The sequence below is a fragment of the Asterias rubens genome, chromosome 10 (genome assembly GCF_902459465.1).
Source record: "Asterias rubens chromosome 10, eAstRub1.3, whole genome shotgun sequence".
Taxonomy (NCBI): Eukaryota; Metazoa; Echinodermata; class Asteroidea; order Forcipulatida; family Asteriidae; genus Asterias; species Asterias rubens.
This window is the reverse complement of record NC_047071.1, coordinates 1699755-1720517: the sequence shown is the minus strand read 5'-3', so window position 1 is coordinate 1720517 and position 20763 is coordinate 1699755. Positions and strand designations below refer to the sequence as shown.

General features: G+C 39.3%; 1 protein-coding gene across 1 annotated transcript; it reads right to left on the bottom strand.

The window, feature by feature from the left end:
• Positions 1–1220: 1220 nt before the first annotated feature.
• Positions 1221–20303, bottom strand: LOC117295878 (elongation factor-like GTPase 1). Its single transcript, XM_033778663.1, has 19 exons — positions 20146–20303; positions 18163–18315; positions 17374–17507; positions 16411–16602; positions 15879–16057; positions 15197–15320; positions 14620–14699; positions 13720–13856; positions 13179–13301; positions 12639–12738; positions 11898–12016; positions 10812–10993; positions 9718–9856; positions 8852–8983; positions 8364–8511; positions 7226–7337; positions 5997–6969; positions 4539–4723; positions 1221–2025 (listed from the first exon to the last, which is right to left on the bottom strand). Exons 1-19 carry the CDS (start codon positions 20234–20236, stop codon positions 1837–1839), a joined length of 3492 nt encoding a protein of 1163 aa, XP_033634554.1. The 5' UTR covers positions 20237–20303; the 3' UTR covers positions 1221–1836.
• Between the last annotated feature and the right edge of the window lie 460 nt (positions 20304–20763).

The window sequence follows — 20763 nt, the reverse complement described above, 5'->3', positions numbered from 1 at the left end:
CTTATAGCCTTGTGTACTTGCCAAATTTTGGCTGAATAATGTACAAGGCTATAGCCTTGTGTTCATGTCAAATTTTGGCTGAAAAGTGTACAAGGCTATAGCCTTGTGAACTTGTCAATTTTTGGCTGAATAATGTACAAGGCTGTAGCCTTGTGTTCTTGTCAAATTTTGGCTAAAAAAATGTACATGTCCAATTTTGGCTAAAAAGTGTATAAGGCAAATTTTTGCTAAAAAAATGTACAAGGCTATAGTCAAATTTTGGCTTAAAAAATGTACAAGGCTATAGCCTTGTGTACATTTCAACATTTGTCTGAAAAGTGTACAAGGCTATAGCCTTATGTACTTGTCAAATTTTGGCTTAAAAAATGTACAAGGCTATAGCCTTGTGTACTTGTCAAATTTTGGCTGAATAATGTACAAGGCTATAGCCTTGTGTTCATGTCAAATTTTGGCTGAATAATGTACAAGGCTATAGCCTTGTGTTCATGTCAGATTTTGGCTAAAAAACTGTACAAGGCTATAGCCTTGTGTACTTGTCAAATTTTGGCTAAAATATGTACAAGGCTATAGCCTTGTGTACTTGTCAAATTTTGGCTTAAAAAATGTACAAGGCTATAGCCTTGTGTACTTGTCAAATTTTGGCTAAAATATGTACAAGGCTATACCCCTTGTTTACATGTCAAATTTTGGCTGAAAAATGTACAAGGCTACATATAGCCTTGTGTACTTGTCAAATTTTGGCTAAAAAGTGTACAAGGCTATAGCCTTGTGTACATGTCAAATTTTGGCTAAAAAGTGTACAAGGCAAATTTTGGCTAAAAAAGTGTACAAGGCTATAGCCTTGTGTACTTGTCAAATTTTGGCTGAAAAGTGTACAAGGCTATAGCCTTGTGTACTTGTCAAATTGTGGCTGAAAAGTGTACAAGGCTATAGCCTTGTGTACTTGTCAAACTTTGGATAAAAAATGTACAAAGCAAATTTTGGCTAAAAAAATGTACAAGGCTATAGCCTTGTGTACTTGTCAAATTTTGGCTGACAAGTGTACATGTCAAATTTTGGCTGAAAAGTGTTCAAGCATTGTGTACTTGTCAAATTTTTGGCTGAAAAGTGTACAAGGCTTATATAGCCTTGTGTACATGTCAAATTTTGGCTAAAAAGTGTGCAAGCCTTGTATACTTGTCAAATTTTTACTATTGTAAAATATGCTGCAAAGGAACAAGTTAGCATTATTTTGTTTTATTTATAGCTTCTTATTGCATGTATTATCAACACCATGCACAGCTACAGACATTACTTACAAATATTTATAATTGCATATATTATTATCAACTTTATTTTTGTTTAAAACTCTGGTTATTTTCCAACCCCAAAAAAGAAAAAAGAAGAAGAAAAGAATGCAATTTGAAGAAACAATGTAACACATGCCATCAAGTATAACATCTTAAAGGTAGGGTCATCGTTGTTGATTTTGCAACGTAATGCTTATTGATCCTATATAGAAAAATACAATAAAAGTTGCATGTTAATATTTCAACTGAACATGTGTCTACTTGCTGATAAAGGAGGACAAAACTGTCACTCTCTTTTCACAAGAATGTTGAATCCATCCACACATCCGATCCCACAACGTGTCCCTTTAAGTTTTTAGAGTCTTTAATTGACTATGACCCTATCTATAGAAACTACCCTGTAATATTGTTCATCACTTACAGTGTACACATTACTATAATATCTTCAAGCCCCCTCACGTTGTCAAATGGCTTTCATCCATGTCGATGGGTTTCATAATCTGCTTTCTCTTTAAAATAATTCACGATCAATAAAGGTAAAGATTCACTACTTGTTTCTTGTCAGAGTTCTCTGCTTCTCGGCGTGTTCAACCGTTTTCTTCTCGACGTACAGCCCCTTCCGACGTCGGACGCCATTCATGTACTTCCTGGATTGATTTTCATAATCAGCTTTGTCGCCAAAATGGAGGAGCTCCTCCTCGGTTGAGGGCTCCCAGAAGGGATCGCTCGGTACAACCTTGATGGAGAAAAAGAAACCAGATATGACATTTAATTAAGGAAAGGTTTCGCTTTGCAGCGATTTGACAATAATGAAATCAATGCAGACAGGGCAACTTAATTAAAATCATTAGCCCACTCAAAAAGTCAAATATGATACGCTCTACATATTATACATATTTTGTGTTGCACGCACGCATTAATATGCAAATATTGACTAGAGAAACTTAGAAATGGCTTCTTTCGTCTGGCCAGCAGTGACCTCGATTGCAGCACAGTGGCTGTTGGACATGGACCTCGTGTCACTTAACATTTGATTCCTTGTTGCAAAAGAAGACTCAAGACGATTGGAAGAGTAAAAACTACCATTACTGTGGGGTTACCATTGCTTGCCATTTTAATTTCTTATTTGCAATTTTATCCAACTTTGTATTGTCTTATTATAATGAATCCATTTTGAACTTATTTTGATAGTATTGTGATTGTCATTTTTAAGGATGGCCCATTAAAAATCATCTTTTGATGAAACATAGTTACCATCATGTTATTTGTACATAAAGCTTTTAGTATTATTAATGTTACTACTCTACATAATGGTTAGATCTGCAGTATGTTGCGCCACAGCACATGTAATCCATTTTGTGGTGCTATGTAAAAGGAGTTGGTCTCATAATTCAAAATTGTAGCTCCACAATATCTTGCAAGAAAACACTGACTATTGAAGCGAACAGAGCCTCACCGAGCAACGAATATGAGCACAATATAAGAAGCCACTATTACAATCCAGTTTGATTTTCCTGAGGTATCGCCAGAGATATTGTACAATTATTGAGAAGTCATTTTAAATGACTCGGCAAATCTTGAAGGAAGGTTGACTGGCCTTCACATGTGAGGAAATTGCACTGGGAAATCGGCCACTGAGTTATTACATCTTTTACGACCCCCCTCCCTGATCTGCCAATAATTTGTTCTCGGTTGGCATTTTGTGCTTCAGTTGGCAAATAGAGCTACAAATCAAGTAGAACAAGGACATCCATGTTGTAAAGACTCCAGTCATTTTATGCACTAAAAATTATTGTTGTCTGTTGCTTTGACATCATTATATACAGTGGGGTTGCCTTTTGGACTTTCATTTTATTTATTAATGTACAGGTAAAAATGCAAGAACGGTGAAGAAAACATATACATGTACATACAATTAGGAGAGAGAACAAAAAGAAAAGGCCTTCTTGAATCTAGGGTAACATTTCAGGTCGTGGATTCAAATCTCACCCGAGTAATATGCCCGTGAATTTTTTTCCCAGAACACAGGAAAGTACTGAGTATATAAAACCAAATAATAGTCTTTATCCCTGATGCAAAATTTAAAATCTGTTAAATTGTTGTAGAACCTGCTGCTAAAATATAGGATTCGAACTGCCTCTAGCTAATGGGCAATCTCGGTGGTCTAGTTGGTATGACATCAGGGCTAGATTGGCAAAGGTTGTTGGTTTGAATCCCACCCGAGTAATATGCCCGTGATTTTGTTCACAGAACTCAGGAAAGTACAGAGTAAACAGTGCTTACACACATCGGTGTAAGGGGTAAAAAACAAACAACACTTAAATATCACTTGTTGTTTGCCGCTTTTTTTCCCTTCCAGTATGGTACAAATTGATTATAATTTTTGGTTTTTCTTCTTTTTGTTGTATTTTTCCTTGAGCCAGGAAATCTTACTCATGTGATAATTTCTAAAACTACCCTGGGAAAGGGCATCCCACGATGTCGTGATTTTTTGGGGGTGTCATAATTGCATTGGCTAAGCCACAATGTAAACAGGATAGCCTTGAGTGTTCATTGAGCGAGGACTCGCTGAAGTTTCATGGCTGAAGTTTCACGTCTGACATAACACCAAGTGACACTAATCAGTCTTGAGTAATGAAATATTGTTTGAGATTGTCAAGGCGCAAGAGGATTATATGTGATTTAGTCGCTAATCCTTCAATCAAATCCATTTTGTAATCACTTTTCCCTCCAGATGGAATCAGCGTCGAAACTAAGGTAACATTGTAGGGGGGGGGCACAGGGGGGCATGGATATAAATTGGGGGCTCGTCCCCGATTCTGGAAAAGGTCCCTAAAAAAAGGAAACCCAATCTTTTCAAGTTCTCATTTAAACAAATTTGAAAATCTCCCTGATTGTGGAGACTAATGATTCATGATTCTTTTAGGAAATGTCCCTGACTTCAAGATGAAAATGTTGGCAGCTCTTGATTGAAGAGGTTTTGATACCTTTTGCAGATCAAATTTGTGATCTCCCCTATTAATGTTGAGTTTGTAATATATTTACCTGTAGGCAGCACCTCAGCAAGTAGTATTTCAAAACAAGGGTTTTATCTGTAAACCGTGTAAGTTGAATGTAAATCTGAGGATGCTTATGTTTTGTGTCGTACAAAAAGTTTGTACACTATTTAGTAAAAGGTTTAAAAAATTCAGAATTGTCATTTTTGATTCGCAAACGCATGAAATAAGCACAAGATGATTTCTTCCCTACCTCCCAATGACTGAAGAAGAGTTGGGGACTGGCCGATCCGCTGGTCTTCTTGCGGATCTCTTCAGCAAAACCGAAGCTTTCTGCCACGGGGAGGGTCGCTGTGATGTCAAAGACGGCTGAACCTTCTCGCATCTCCTCACGCTGTATGTTGCCATGTCTCCTTGAGACGACCCCATACATACGCCCTAGTGGTGTCATGAAGAAAAACGCAGTCAATAATACACAACATTTAGTACGCGCTTAATACGGTTGTTTCTGAGCGCACATTCAGTATTTTCCTGCAAGGTATGTGGGACTTCGTTTGAATTATGAGACCTACTCGCTTATCATTATTTATTTCCAGACAGGTTTTCAATTTTTTTTTTTATGAGATCAATTTATGTAGCACATTCAGCAGCAACTGCCAGAAACACCGGGGCAAACCACTTCTTGGAAATAATAAGTATTTAACTGGGTTCCTTTACATATGCATTACTCGACGACCAACTGCTTTATGTCCCATCCGAAAGGTTACATTTAAGTGTCTAGCTTAGGTAGCACAAGTGTCAATACCAGGACTTGAACCCACAATCTGCTTATCAGAAACAGCGGAGCTTGAGTCCAGAGCGCATGACCACTCGGCCATGACATGCCTTAAAAACTTAAGTATTAGATTTTCTTAAATAATGATCAAGATAAACACAAAACATGTTAAAGGGTTTGATTCCTTTTGAAGATCAAGTTTTTGGCCAAAACATGAATCCCTACTCACTGTGAATGAAATGTATGTGATACAAAGTACCTGTAGGAGTTTCAGCTTCATCAGTCGTCAAGTTAAAAAAAAAAAATTCAAAAAAGGGAAAATCACAGAGCAATGTTCAGGAGAGTCGCGTAAATCCATCATACATGCTAAAATAATTTTTTTGAAATAGTTTTACTCAGTTCTAAATAACAACAGCACCTCACCAAGTAATATTTTAAAGACACTGGACACTATTGGTAATTGTCAAAGACCATTCTCCTCACTTGGTGTATCTCAACATATGCATAAAATAACCAATCTGTGAAAATTTGAGCTCAATCGGTCGTCGAAGTTGCGAGATAATAATGAAAGAAAAAACACCCTTGTCACATGAAGTTGTGCGCTTTCAGATGATTTCGAGACCTCAAGATTCTAAATCTGAGGTTTTGAAATCAAGTTCGTGGAAAATTCTCGAAAACTACATTACTTCAGAGGGAGCCATTTCTCACAATGTTTTATACCATCAACCTCTCCCCATTACTCGTCACCAAGTAAAGTTTTATGCTAATAATTATTTTGAGTCATTACCAATAGTGTCCGCTGCCTTTAAGGGAAACTTCTACCCTCATTACATTTAAACCATGTAAGTTCAACGTAAATCTGTGGACGTTTGTATTTTAAGTCGTTCATAAAGTACCCAAACCCTTTTAAACATTTATAAAAGGCAACAAGCTTACCGAGCACATCAGCAGTTGCCTGAATATCACACTTGTACATGGCCGCCATGAGTCTCTGTGGTCTTATCTGGAATGCAATACGGCAACCCTCCTTCACTGTGGATATAATCTGACCAGACAACGGGCCGTAACCTCGGCTGGTAAAATGCGGCATCAACTCGCTATTCACATCCGGTGATCCAATAAGTGGAGAACTACAATCTGAAGCGAAACTCTTGGCTAGACCAGGTGAAGAAAGTTCTGGCATGATGTTCGACGTAGAGTCTACATTCCTCACAGGTATTGCAACATTTTCAGACTGCCTTGGGACAGTATCCTGAGTTTCTACTCCATTGTTGATTCTATTATTTACATCTTTGTCGGCTGGAAAAGTGAATTTGTTTGACTCGGTGCTTTCCTCGATGAGCCAGTTCTCGATCGCGAAGCACACCCCCATCATGGGTTCCTCGCAGAGAGGTCCCGAGAAGGTTGCGATCTGAAAACCGCTCACGACGCTGTTATCGAACACTCTCGGGGCGGCACAATCCCTAGATACATCGCCTTCATCCCCGCCCAGACACTGCCATATTGTCGGTCGATCGTACCCGTCAATCCGATTCAACAATAGGTTCGGTCCGCAGTGCTTCGGTCCGAACGACCAGATTCTATCCACCGCCCCACGCCATTTCTTCCCAGCATTTGCGAAGGCTGTTTCCAAATCATCCCGGAACTCAAGTAGTTTTGCTAAAGCTTCCGCCGTGAGCTTCTCACCACCTTGTTCCTCGCTTGTCTTCCCCGCCAACCATGCTGCCGAAATCCTGTCCAGGATCTTAATGAGTTCCGTGTTTTCATCCAGGAGTTTCGTCACCTCTTCGGGTAAGGGTAGCGCCCTCAACTTGAAGGTGCTCAACTTGTTTGCCGTCTTGATCGTCAGGGATCCGTCTTTTGAGATCTCACTTTCAAGTTCGCTCATGGCAGATCTGGTTCGCTGGACCTGTATTTAAAAAGGATGACAAATACGGTGGAAAAAATAATCAAGTTTAAAATCTTCAAAAACACAGAAAGATGCTCGAGCAATTTTTGAATCGTTCAATTGTTTTAATGATGTATAAAGGTTGATGTATAAAGGTTGACATTTTCGATGGAATCTAAAAAAAGCTACCGAGTGATTTGCCAGTGGATTTTTCCGACAGAACTCGGGAAAGTAATAAGTACTTAAGGATCAATAAACGAATGATATTCTTTCCTACCTGGTTGATATCATCAATTGCCTCATTGACCATGTCGATCTTTGGAGGGATGATGATGGTCTCTCGGAACGGAACGATCGGCTCGGAGACTTTGATCTCAATCTTGGCAAATCTACAAAAGGAGAGAGAGAAAGCTGGTCACATGTTTTCTGAGTTTATAAGCCGACATCTGGGACCAACTTCATAAAAGCTGATAAGCAGAACATATTGCTTTGAAAACAACAAATGTCTTTGCTACAATGACCATTATTGTATTATTAAAGCCATTGGACACTCTCTGAACAGAACAAAAATTAAAAGTTCACAGATTTACAAATAACTTACAGGGTTTAAATTCTCGATATCGAGAATAACGGATTTATTTTTAACACATGTCATGACACGGCGAAACATGTGGAAACAAGGGTGGGTTTTCCGTTATTTTCTCTCGACTCCGATGACCGATTGAGCCTAAATTTTCACAGGTTTGTTATTTTATATATAAGTTGTGATATAAGTGTGGGCCTTTGGACAATACTGGTTACCGATGTTGTGCGATTGCTTTACATGATATTTCATAGCTGACGAAAAAGTCTGAAACTTGGAATCAGATTTGAGAATAACATTTATTTTGTGATTTTTTTTTACTCATTTCTCCAAAACTAAAGCACCTCAGCAAGTAATATGTTAAGGGAAGCTTTCTATCGTCATCTTTAAACCGCATAAGTTTAAAGAAACAGTACAGCATTGCTTTGCTAACAAAACAGTTGCTGGCAGTTTAAGCACTGTATGTATTCCACCATATACATAAACTGACAAACCTGTAGAAGTTTGAGATCGATTGGCCATCTGGGTCACAAGAGAATAGTGAAAAACTGATTACAAATTTTGCATTGAATCGATACAAAATGAAAATGAATAAAATGCTCACTGAGCGATAAACTCCAAACAAGAAGTAAGATTATTTATTTCTCATCAAAGACGACATTTGAGACAGAAATATTTCAAGGGATGCTTTCAACTATCATCATCATTAGACTGTGTAAGTTTTATGTAAATCCGTGATCTTCACCAACTCTGTAACGTTCCTTTAAGCAACTACTGATAATCGGACATGGAACGCTCTCAGCATGTTTGAAAGAAAACTAAGTATGATTACCTTTCTCGCAAGTCATCAAGGCATCGTTCCAGATGGACCTCACCGGCGGCCACTATCACATGTTCACCAGTTTCTTGTATGAGAACCTCAACGCAGGGATCTGATTGGTTGAGAAGCTTCATGCCATTTACAAGGGCAGGCATGTCCGCTAAAACAATATAATAAGATGATGTATCACAAGGGTGACCCTTTTAAAACATTTTGTATAAAAAACAGTGCAGGACTGGAATTACAAGAGGCCGCAGGGTGCATGGCCTCTGTTGCCCTGGTCTTGGCTGGGCTGCCTCTTTAAACATTTCCCATTTGTCCAATGGAAGTGCCCTTCACAGCAGGACCAGTTCTTGTCGGAATGGAGTACATGTAGTCTCCCAAATTTTCTAATCTACTATGCGGCAGTAGAGCTGGACAGTTCTTACAAGAATGTACAAAGGATTTGCTGTTAAAAATAGCTGAAAGCTCCCATTTGTGGGACGTTGCTGTCCACTCACCTAAGTGTTTAGGTTCAACAGCAACTCTCACAATTGGAGCTGCATCGAAGGTCATCGTGGTGAAGGCAGGGCAGGCAACCGTGCTAGACACAGTCGCTGACTTCAAGACGTGGCCTTCAAGGCCTCCTATACCTGTACATAGTATTGCAAAATGGAAATTAAAGAACTTTGTGTATTATTATATAATTGGTTTGCGGTAACACCATGTCTGTGTCTACTTTCCAGATAGATTTTGTTTTTTGCCAGAGTGTCTTGCTAGATATTCCACTACCGCAGAGCAATTCTCTAAAGAACAAACTCTACCAGGCAAGTAGATAAACACACATGGTGTTACCGCAAACCAAATATATAATGATACTTCACCATGCAATGCATCAAATCCCGTAAGCTTTGAGTATTACTATACAGACTGTTGTTTGGACATTTGAAACCAAACTTTTTAAATTGGTACTAACAACAGAAAGGTAAAGTGACATTGAAAAAGTTGAGTACTACAAAAAAGAAAGTTGTTTTTCAAAATTAACTTAACAAAAAAAATTAATGTCCTGAAGCTCGACCTTAGCAGAGTATTTCTCGAAGGCTAACAGCTAATTCTATTTTCTCACTAAACTTCTAAATTGGAACCTATATATTTAAATTTGCATTAAGAATATGAAGGTAAAACAACATTGAAAATCTTGAGTACTACAAGACAGCAAGTTGTTTTCAACCAGACTTTTAAATTGGTACTCAAGGTCAAGTGACAACAAATATGTGGAGTGTTACCAGGACTAAAAACCCAGTTGTTTTGAATTTTGCAAACGCAAATCTTGAAAACGGGACTAAAGACCAGAAGGTAAAGTGCCAAAGTAAATTTCAAGTCTTACCTAGGACATTACCAGCTGGTACACTGTCCATTAACTCCAGTTCTCTGCCCATCAGTAGATACAGATCATTCACCACAAACTCGCTTATACTTCTCCCAGAAAAAATGCCCTCTCCACAGGAATGTGATGCACCATCTCCCTGCGTGAAAAGTAATTCTCCATTAACAAGGGAATAGTTTTATAATTATTAAACCTAAAGCTTTTAGAACACTTTGAGTGTTCTGGAGCTACTAATTTTTAGGCGTTTCCTCTAAAAAAAACACATATGCATATATGTGTATATTACCAGCAAAAAATGTTGGTTTTTTTTGGTCACACAAGTCTCATCTTATGGTCTGTTTGCCCTGCAGCCGATTTCACGAAACCCTAGGATTAATCCTATCTCGAATTAGGACAAGTAACGCCCGGTTTATACTTCCTGCGAATGCAAATGCGAGGCGAATTTGATGTAAATTTGACGTCACAACCCTCCTTTCGCAGCGATATTCGCAAGTGAGTTGAGCAAAGTTGAACTGCTGCGAATTATTCGTTCCGAATTTGTGACGTCTACATTCGTATCGCATTCGCATTCGTATTCGCAGGAAGTATGAACCAGGCTTTACTCTACCTAACTTAGGTTTGGTTCAATGCGTCCTAACATCTATGGATACGGAACTTAAAGCCTGGTCACAACTTCGCAACAAATAATTCGCAGCAGTTGAACTCTGCTCAACAATATCTACAATATCGCTGCGAAAGGAGAGTTGTGATGTCAAATTCACTTTGATTCGCATTCGCAGGAAGTATGAGCCGGGCTTAACGCGTCCTAAGTCCTAAGATTAATCCTAAGTTAGGTGAAATCTCCTGAGTTAGAGTTTGTGAAATCGACGGCAGGGCTACATGTATGGTTTCACATTTACCCTTACACTTAATAACAAAATATATATTAAATTTCATATTTCTGTCTTCAGTGCATATTTCTGTAATTATGTCTCTAAATTTATTGAAACTCCCTGTCTCCCTCCCCAATAAAAGCATTATTATAATAATAATTTTGTTGACTAAATCCTGTTTTTATCCATGTCTCATCAACCCTCAGAAGATTTCTCACCAACCTTAAGTAAAGCCGTCATCGGATCGTGCTTGGGACCAAGGACTAGCAGCTTCTGTCCTTTACGTATCCGCCCGCTGAAGACACGCGCAAATGCCAGGAACGTGTCCCCGTCTTCCTCCTTTTCCTCAGGGGGTTTGTTTACATGTACATCTTGTAAGGGGATGCCGTTTTGGGATGGATCGACTGTAACAAACAAGTGAAGGAAAAACCAGTTTGATTTTTTTTAGGGGCAGATGTTGAGTCAATCAAAGAAGGAAGGCCAAAGGGTACCTTGTTAACCGGTCCCCTGTCTTTACCCACAAAGATAAAGACAGGCACTGCTCCACTGGTTCACTGTTTTTATTGGTTAGACATACACATAAGTTGTTTGTTTTTTTGTTTGTTTTAGATGATCTTCCCGTCAAGAGAACTCAGCAAACTCCCAAAAAGGGACATAGACACCAAGCTGGCAACAGCCAATCTCCCTCATACGATCATTTGTTTATGACTATAATAATAAATTGATAATAAATCGCAAAAATCAAATTATTATGATCTATTTTGTCATGGATACAGGGAAAACAACACACAGTCAAAATAAAACAAAATGTTGTAGTGATGCAAGGAAATGTGCTGTTGATAGCGCCCTCTTAAAGCCATGATACACTTTCGGAAAAGTTCACAGATTTACAAATAACTTACAGGGTTTACAGAAGGTAATGGTGAAAGACTTCTCTTGAAATATTGTTCCATGAAATGCTTTACTTTTTGAGAAAACATTAAAACAATTATCAATTCTCGATCGCGAGAATTACGGATTTATTTTAAACACATGTCATGACACGGCGAAACGTGCGGAAATAAGGGTGGGTTTTCCCGTTATTTTCTCCCGACTCCGATGACCGATTGAGCCTAAATTTTCACAGGTTTGTCATTTTATGTATAAGTTATGAAACACGAAGTGTGGGCCTTTGGACAATACTGTTTACCGAAAGTGTCGAATGGCTTTAAGGTTAATAATTTGGTCAAATGGTTGCCTCCAAGTTGCCTTAAAAAATTGCCCGGTGCGGCAGGGCCTTTACACTAAAGATTGCTTTGAGCACCTCACCTTTGATGATGTCAGGGTTAGGCTCTTCTGCTGTATTGCTCATCTGATTTGCAACTTTGAGGGCGTGTCTCTCTTTAGCTTCCTGATGTCTCTTCTGAAGTTCTTCATCACTAAGAGGTCTATTAAAGACAAGAACAAAAGTTAGAATGATGCAACGGTCTCCAGTTCAGTCATGATTCGTGCCCAATTTCATAGAACTGCTTAAGCACAAAAAGTTGCCAAGCACAACAAAATTATTCTAACCAGAATAAGGTTTACAGCCAAAATACAATGTGACAAACATAATTTGTGACCGGTACCATGATCATATCTGCTTAGCAGACAATTGCTAAGCAAATGTTTCTGCTTGAGCAGCTCTATGAAATCGGGCCCTGGAAATTCTATGCACGTTCAAAGGAGCAAGGGATCAGGCCTTCTTGGTTGCTGGTTCTCAGTGCTAAGAGTTCTCTACCAAACCACATCCACAACATCAACTCACTCCAATAATGAGTTCTACATTTGACGAGTAACCATTTTTACTCCACAGACCCCCGTGATGTTGTTCGACCGATGACAGTGTGCTTATATAGATGGATCTTTGATGAAATGTGCACCTGTGCAAGGCTATCATTGGCTGAGAGTTGTATGCAGCGCGTACACGTGTGCACTTTTCCATTGTTTATCATCAAATATGGCGGTCGATGACGCTATGTGCAATCTACCTATTTGGCCGACGACATTGTGCTTATACAAAAAACTTACTTTGGTTTGTTCTTTGGAAGATTCAAGTTCTCAACGGCAAACATCTTAGAGACGTAGACGATAACTGGAGCGTCATCTCCGGAGATACAACGCTCAAATGCTGTGAATGTAAGATTACAAAATATCAAATAAACACGTTTTTATCCCCAAACTCAAGGACATGTAGGAGACCAATCTTTTATTACCAAGTCAAATTCACATAACAAGGATATCCATTGAAATATTTCTGTCTGATATGTCATACTTGATGAGAAATAAATAAAACTAAGTTCCTCCTGGGAGTTTATCGCTCAGTGAGCGTTTTCTTCATTTTTGGTTTTAATCAATGACATGCAAAATGTGTAATCGGTCTTCATTATTTTCTTGTGACCCAGATGGCCGATCGATCTCAAACTTCTACAGGTTTGTCAGTTTATGTATATGGTGGATTACATAAAGGGTTTCCACTGCCAGCAACTGTTTTGTTAGCACAAACCAATTCTGTTATGTTAAGTCACCGATTCCAGTTTTCATAGAAATAAGCTTGAATATTTGTCTTACCCGATTTGAGTTGCTGTGATTGTTGGGGCAGTGTGTCGAACCGTCGAAAACCACCACACATGAGTTTCTCAATCCTCTCAAGATTAATGTCCAGAGGGCTCGGTAACTTCTGACAAACCATGGCTGGTAAAAGCATTGATAGTTAAGGAATAAAGGCAGACTCAAGTTGGAAAATGACACAAATCTCAGATGATGCAAGGCAGGGGCACTGGACACTATTGTGAGAAATGTTTCCTTCTGAAGCAATGCAGTTTTTGAGAAAGAAACAATTTCTCACTAAAATATTTGAATTTACTTCAAGGCCTCAGCTGAGGTCTCGAATTCAAGCATCTGAAAGCACACAACTTGTGAGACAAGGTTTTATTTCTTCCATTATTTTCTCGCAACTTTAACGACCAATTGAGTTCAAATGTTCACAGGTTTGTTATTTTATGTATATGTTGAGATACACCGAGTGAGAATACTGGTCTTTGACAACTACCAAAGGTGTCCAGTGCCTTTAAGATTATTTTTTGGGTTTTTTTTTTTTGCTCAAGGATACCCAGAAGAGCTTCAGATAGAGGGAGCCACTGTCCACAGATCGCCTGTAGGTGTACCCTGCAATCATTATGACGTAAGTCACGCGCAGGAATCTTCAGGTTCAATGAACCGATTATCTTCTGCATCTTGTCTTTATCCCTGAAAAACAGAATTAATAACAATAATAATAATAATCATCATAATAGCTATCATAACGCTCATATCTACATGTATCACTCAGTGACGCTCAAGGCGCTTCAGTACTTTGTTGCAAGGTATGCGAGACTAAATATGGATTATGAGACCTACTCCTTTTTACAAAGCGCAATGTAATAGTTTACAAGGTGCTGTGGCGCAGTATGGAGCCAATCAAACCAGGAACACCGGGGCGAACCCCTTTCTCTTTTCAATAAGTGCACCTGGTTCTTTTATGTGCGTTCACAACACACGAATAGTGCACATTTTTAATACCTTTCACAAAGGACACTCTCTGGTGTATTTTCCAGGTTCAAGAAACAAAGATGTTAAATCAATGGTTAGCCAACACAGTTCTCTAAGCCCACCAACCACAGTTCTCCTTCCGGAAGAACAAATCAGAGTAGTGCTGACTCTACACTGAAACCTCTAAATCCCCATAAAGAGACCAGCATCTCAAACACTCTTCGGTCTACTGGTGATGACATGCTATTCCGCAACAGTGAAGTTAATAACGAGAAGTCCCCCCAATCCACTAAGTGGAAGTTCTAGTCCTGGCTGATTTTCCTGGCTGATTTAAAACTAAGTAAGCTCTGCTTACCTTCCGTAAAAAATAACAAGCATTTTTGAGATGCCCTATGGGTAGGATAAAGCACTACACAATTAAACAGTGTTAATATGCAGCTCTCCTACTACTATCATATACATGTTATTAATACTATTTTACCTTTTGACAAGAACGGTGTCATACACGGACCACAGGTTCTCCAGAATAAACTGAACGAACATTGGTTTCTTCCCTTTGACCTGTAAGAAAAATAAAAACATGGTCAAAGGTCACCCAATGCTCATTAGAATAGCATCAAAATATCACTCTATTTCATTTAAGAAAGCATCCTCAAAAGCCCAAAATGTTTGTTTTCTTCTTAAATTACAAAATGACAAAATTGGTTCTGGGTTGCTGTTTCATAGGCATTTCACAAGGAATTATCAACCGTAAGATCTTCGATAAGATGTTTTTGTCTCTTTTGATTAATGGCAAAAAAAGTGTGCAAAAACTTTGGCTCATAGTCTAAACAAAAAATAATTACTGAGATGAAATTCAAATGTGACAAAAATTAAAAATCTAAAAGACCCTCTGCATTCCATCATGGCTAAGATAAAATGATGAAAACACGCACATACGCATTGAGAGGTCCGCTTTTGACCTCAATGAGGGTGCTGTTTAAGTTCGTGACTTCAAATGTAATGGGTCTGTATATTTATCCTGAAAATGTTTAATATTAAGATACTTTTGTGTTTACCTGAGCGCCTTTCATGATGCGTTTCGTTTTACTGTTTAGGAAGAAATCTCCCCACAACGTCTTGCGAAGTATCTCTACTTTCACCCCCAGCTTGGTGGCGTACATGTCCGCAAAGTGATCAATTCTGGGAAAAAAGAAGTAGGATTTGAAATTTTGCAAGGCAGAGATCTAAATGAATAAGGAAACCATTAAACTGCACAAATTTTGCAGGGTGCAGCCAGCGACGCCTTGGGGTGGAGTCATGCCTTGCCCCTATGGGTCGACCGGCTCAGCATTTTAGTATGAGCCTACCTTTCAACAACCTTCATAGTTTGTCGTAACTGAGCGGAATACGAGCACTGAACTCAACTCTGGTGTTTCTGTTCAGCAGAGTGTGGGCTCAAGTCTCAGTTGTAACACTTGTGTTGCTGAGCAAGACACTTAACAATAATAGCTTCTCATTACCCAGGGGTAAATGGCTACCTGTGAGGGCAGAGATGGTTCTTGTGAATGACTTAGCTTAGTAGCCCCTATTTGTTGCACAGGGAGCTGAGATGGTTTAAGGAATGAATTAAAATGGCCCAGTGACCTGGGGTAATAATGGTGGAAGCGCTTTGAGATGCCCTTCGGGTGTGAAAAGCAGTATATAAAAAATCATTATTACTGTTATAAAAAATTGTGATTACTTAGTGTACAAACATACCCAAAGCCCCAGCCGTCGATAGCGCTGGCAAAGATGACATTGCCTTGGTCCGGTGAGAAATACAGATTAGAATCGTCCGTTTCTTCCAGACCGTCGCTCCAATCGTAGAGAATCTTCTCGCCATTCGACTCCGAACCTTGCGAGTCTGAGGGCTGTGACGATTTCTCTGCATTCTTTTGCTGAAAATAAGGTTACAAAGTTTGGAAATTGAGAAACTAGAATCAGCTATTTAAAAAATGTTTTACAAAGGAATAGGACCGACAAAAATACTTTCACCAAAACTGTAAAACATGATGGTAGAGAAGTGGTACACTTTTATTGTGTTTTCAGTCTATAGATGGATTGCAATAGACGTCCAGCTGCCATCTTTGATGAATTGGCCGAGATTCGTGCGCAGCACATACACGCATGCACTTTTCCAGTGTTTTACATCAAAGATGGCGGTCAATTACGCGTACTACAATCCATCTATACTAGTCCTGTTAGAAATTGTTTGTGATTTTGTCTCATCAGAGAGATGTCTGTGCCTCACCGTTGCTTGTTCGAGGACTCCTGATGCAAACAGGTTTCCGACGACGGCGTTGACCTGCTCCAGAACCTGCTGGAGGCGGAGATGAGCCTCCAGTGGGGTGTACTTGAGCTCCGAGATGAGCCTGTCGATCTTATTGAGGACGAGACAAGGCGTGATGTGCTCCAGCCAGGCCTGACGGAGGACAACGTGGGTCTGTGTACAGGTAGAAGATTACAAAGACTAAGGGGCCATTCATAATAGTCAATGTTTAAAAATTCGATCTTTTGTTTCAAAATTGTGGGTAGGTGTGTCAAAAGAAATAACTGAAAATCAAAATTTACATTAAAAAAAAGTGGGGGAAAAAACAACCAAATTGAATATAATACAAATTATTTACAAAAAAAAGAGAGAGAGAAAAAAAAAATTGGGGGGGGGGGGGACTATCTTGTCGCCTAATTTCAGCCATTGATAATACTTGTTTACATCAACATTTTATGAGAGAGCAGAACCTCATAATATCAAACTCCCTCTTCTCTCTCTCTCTTGTGTCACGTGTACAATTTGTGACTGGTATCCTACTCATTTCTGCTTAAGCATAATATTGTTAAAGGCACCTTTGAATTGTCAAAGACCAATGTATCTCAGAACATGCATAAAATAGCAATCCTGTGAAAATTTGAACTCAATTGGTTGTCGAAGTTGTGAGTGAACAATGGAAGAAAAAACACCTCTTTCTCACAATTTTGTATACTATCAACAGCTCTCCATTACTCGTTACCAAGTAAATTTTTAAATGCCAACAATTATTTTGAGTAATTACCAATAGTGTCCAGTGCCTTGAAATCCAAACAATTTAGTGCGAAAGGAATTACGAGAGGAGGATATAGGAGGGTTGAGGTCAACTGTTGGCAAGTGGGCCTAGGGAGCAAGAGTTTTGAAGATAAGCATTTAAGAATTTATTTAACCTTGTTGTCAGCGTTTTACCTGTGGGCAAACACCTTCAACTACATCAACAACAATGAGGGCGCCATCACAGAGTCTGGTTGCCGTGGATACTTCACTGGAGAAGTCCACATGACCCGGGGAGTCGATCAAGTTAATCAAGTAATCCTGATCATCTAACGGAAAAAGAAGAGAACAAAAAGTAATAGGCCTACTGATAATAAATGACAAGTGTTCAAAATTTATCTATATAGAACTCCTATATTATATTTTCGGCAGTACACATGGCAAATTAGATGACACGTGAACTGAGGTATGTTTCACAAACGACAAGGATCTGTGTGTGCTGTATATAACAAGGAAATATCAAACACACAACTGGCTTCTTAAAATCATGAGCGTAAAACTGACAATTCAAAGGCACCAAGGCAATGACCTGGGGCAACAGAGGCATGTCATGGCCGAGCGGTTAAGAGCACCGGATTCAAGCTCTGGTGTTTGATCAGCAGAGTGTGGGTTCGATTCTCGGTCGTGACACTTGCTACGTACAATTTGGGAGGTAGTGCTTTCTGCTCTACCGGCCAGGCTTCGGACTGATGATGCCCAAGCCTACATATCCGTATGGACTGTAAATAAAAGGGGTAACTCTGTTTCAGCCCTAGGAGTGATGGCAACGGCCTCTGGAAAAAAATAATTGTAGCCCACACCTTGAAGCGGCCGTCAGGCCTTGTATGTCTGGCAACTTGCATAATTTCTTTATATTTTAAATTGCCTTCATTGCCTCTGTGAAGTATCAAGCCTGATCTAAACCAAACCACATGCCCTATGTACCTTTGTTATAGTGGAGTGATATTGCACTTGACTTCATTGTAATCCCTCGTAGCTGTTCGTCTTTTCGACTGTCCATGTAGCGTAATTTCCCAGCCATGCGCGATGATATGATGCCATTGCTGGATATAAGAGTGTCGGCCAATGTGGTTTTGCCTTCAGGAAATAAAAATATACTAATATTATTATATTACGTATGTTTCCTTTTAAAACAAAAACATTTATACATTTTTTATGAGACATTGCCTTGCGTTACAAGGTCCGACGGCAACTCCATTGGGAGGGAAACACTTAACTGTTTTGCACTATTGACCTACATGTAAATCTATTTTGACCAGTCCCAGTGGCATATTGTCACCTACTCCTTACTAGAACTACAATATAAGGTTTGTTCGTGTCTAGAATTTGTGTCATGATTTTCGAAAGTGCTAAAAATGCAGCAAATCTGTTGACCAGCTGTTGAAATTGTACGTGTTTGAGTTTGACCATTTCACCCCGTTTGTTTCGAGCCTGCGACGTAACCCTTCGGCTTCGCTGTCAGGAGGAGGGTTGCGTTATCACAGCTACCTCCCACCCTCACCCTGCTGCTGACAAAACACCAGAGTTTAGTTGGTCCAGTGAATAGCTGGGCCGCAACACGCCACAAATTGTTCATGTATGAAACAGGGGAAATCGGGCGCTGCTGACTCTGCTGGTACTTTTTAAGTTTTACTGAGTAAATGCTAACCAAGCTTTTTAACCTGCACCAAAGTTTTTGTTGGATTTTTTCAACTTCTTGTGCTTTTGTCTGCACTTTGTCTATGTTCTTTCTTCACTTGCACCTTACCCCTTACGGCTGTGACGCCACGCTGCACCCAATACCCATCCTTGTTGCGATAACGTAACCCTCCTGTCGGCAAGAGGGTTACGTTATCACAACTACACCCATCCCAGTTTAGCCAAATTTGTGCTGCAACCAAACAAAAGTTCAAAGGGATCACACTACTACATTCTACAAGTACTACTACACTACAGTACCCGTGTCACTATTTACCGGAAAACACCAGAAAATCCCGGAAAACACCGGAAAACTACCGGAAAACTACCGGAAAACACCGGAAAACTACCGGAAAACACCGGAAAACTACCGGAAAATACAGGAAAACACCAGAAAACTACTGGAAAACTACCGGAAAACACCAGAAATTACCGGAAAATACCAAAAAAAACACCAGAAAATACCTGAATAACAGCGCCGAAACACGACAGAGCAGCCAGCGGGCGTAGCTAGCTAAACACAGGAATACGTATACGAAGAACTGAGGAATAATTAAACTTATCACACTAGTTCTTCTTTTATCTGTCTCTATTTTCAGTGGGGTTTATAAAAAAACGTACAACTTTAATGTAAGAAGTTGCGTCGGCATTACTTTTTGTGTACGTGTTAGTGTATTCATAGAGAAAGGACTATGGTGTACTACGTATTGGTGTATACGAAATAGTATTAAGGAAGGACTGTGATAAGTTTAATTATTCCTCAGTTCTTCGTATACAAATTCCTGTGTTTAGCTACGCCCGCTGGCTGCTCTTGTCGTCGTGTTTCGGCGCTGTTATTCAGGTATTTTCCGGTATTTCCCGGTAGTTGTCCGGTATTTTCCGGTAATTTCTGGTGTTTTCCGGTAGTTTTCCGGTGTTTTCCGGTGTTTTCCGGTGTTTTCCGGTAGTTTCCGGAGTGACACCCCTACAGTACTACTACTAGTTACTACTTAAGACTCAATTTAAAGCTTGTTTCGAATAAATGAACCAGGAATGCTTTTCATATTTGTTAATAGCTGAAAATGAGATATTATTAGTCACTGTAGTGAAATACAGCATACATGTAGTTGTGAAGTCCTAATAAATAGTAATTTTTATTAACAATAAAGAGTCGCTCCATCTTCCAAGTCTTCCACAAATTGTTGCCAACCAGCGACCAGAAGTGTCCAACTCCATCCAAGTCCAACTCACCATGATCCACGTGTGCAAGAATGCAGATATTTCGAATATTTGCAGCATTCTCCTGGAGTCTTGCGAGTCGTTCACCACCGATTCCTCTCATTCTGAATGTTTTAGGGGAGACGAAAACTTACAGTTCACCAAAAATAAAACTGCACATGACATGTGTGTCGTCTGTCCACAGATTGAAATGTTTTCATGTATTGTGCAATCATTTTATTCTCGCCTGGTACCGCGTAACATTACTGTAGCATCACGGCACGCAATACGTTTGGGAGCTAGTCTCATTTCCGCCCCTTGAGGGGGCTCTTCATTATTTTATTAGGAATTAAAGAAGCATTGTGGTAGGCTAGCTAGACCCAGTTTTGGTCCAAGTCTGGACACACAGTTGTAAATATATGGAAATTTATTAATGAACGCTGAAACAAAAATGCAAGACTAACCCTTAACTCCTTGAGATTTGTTCAGATTTTAGCCAAATATCAACAAAAATGCAAGATAACCCCTTTATAGTTTAAGTCGATTTTGGTAAGATGTGGAAAAATCGAAGACAAGAGCAAAACGTTGATGTAATAGACACTCTTTAGAGAATTTATTTTTTTCAAGTAGTATTAAAAAAGTATACAAATA

Bases quoted from the DNA above. Each gene is read 5' to 3' on its own strand.
- LOC117295878 (XM_033778663.1), bottom strand. From the start codon at position 20,236: ATGAGAGGAATCGGTGGTGAACGACTCGCAAGACTCCAGGAGAATGCT. The intron at 9,857-10,811 runs GTTGGTGAGAAA...CTTTTCACGCAG, and splicing joins CGATGACGGCTTTACTTAAG to GGAGATGGTGCATCACATTC. The intron at 4,724-5,996 runs GTAAGCTTGTTG...TGACACCACTAG, and splicing joins GGCAACTGCTGATGTGCTCG to GGCGTATGTATGGGGTCGTC.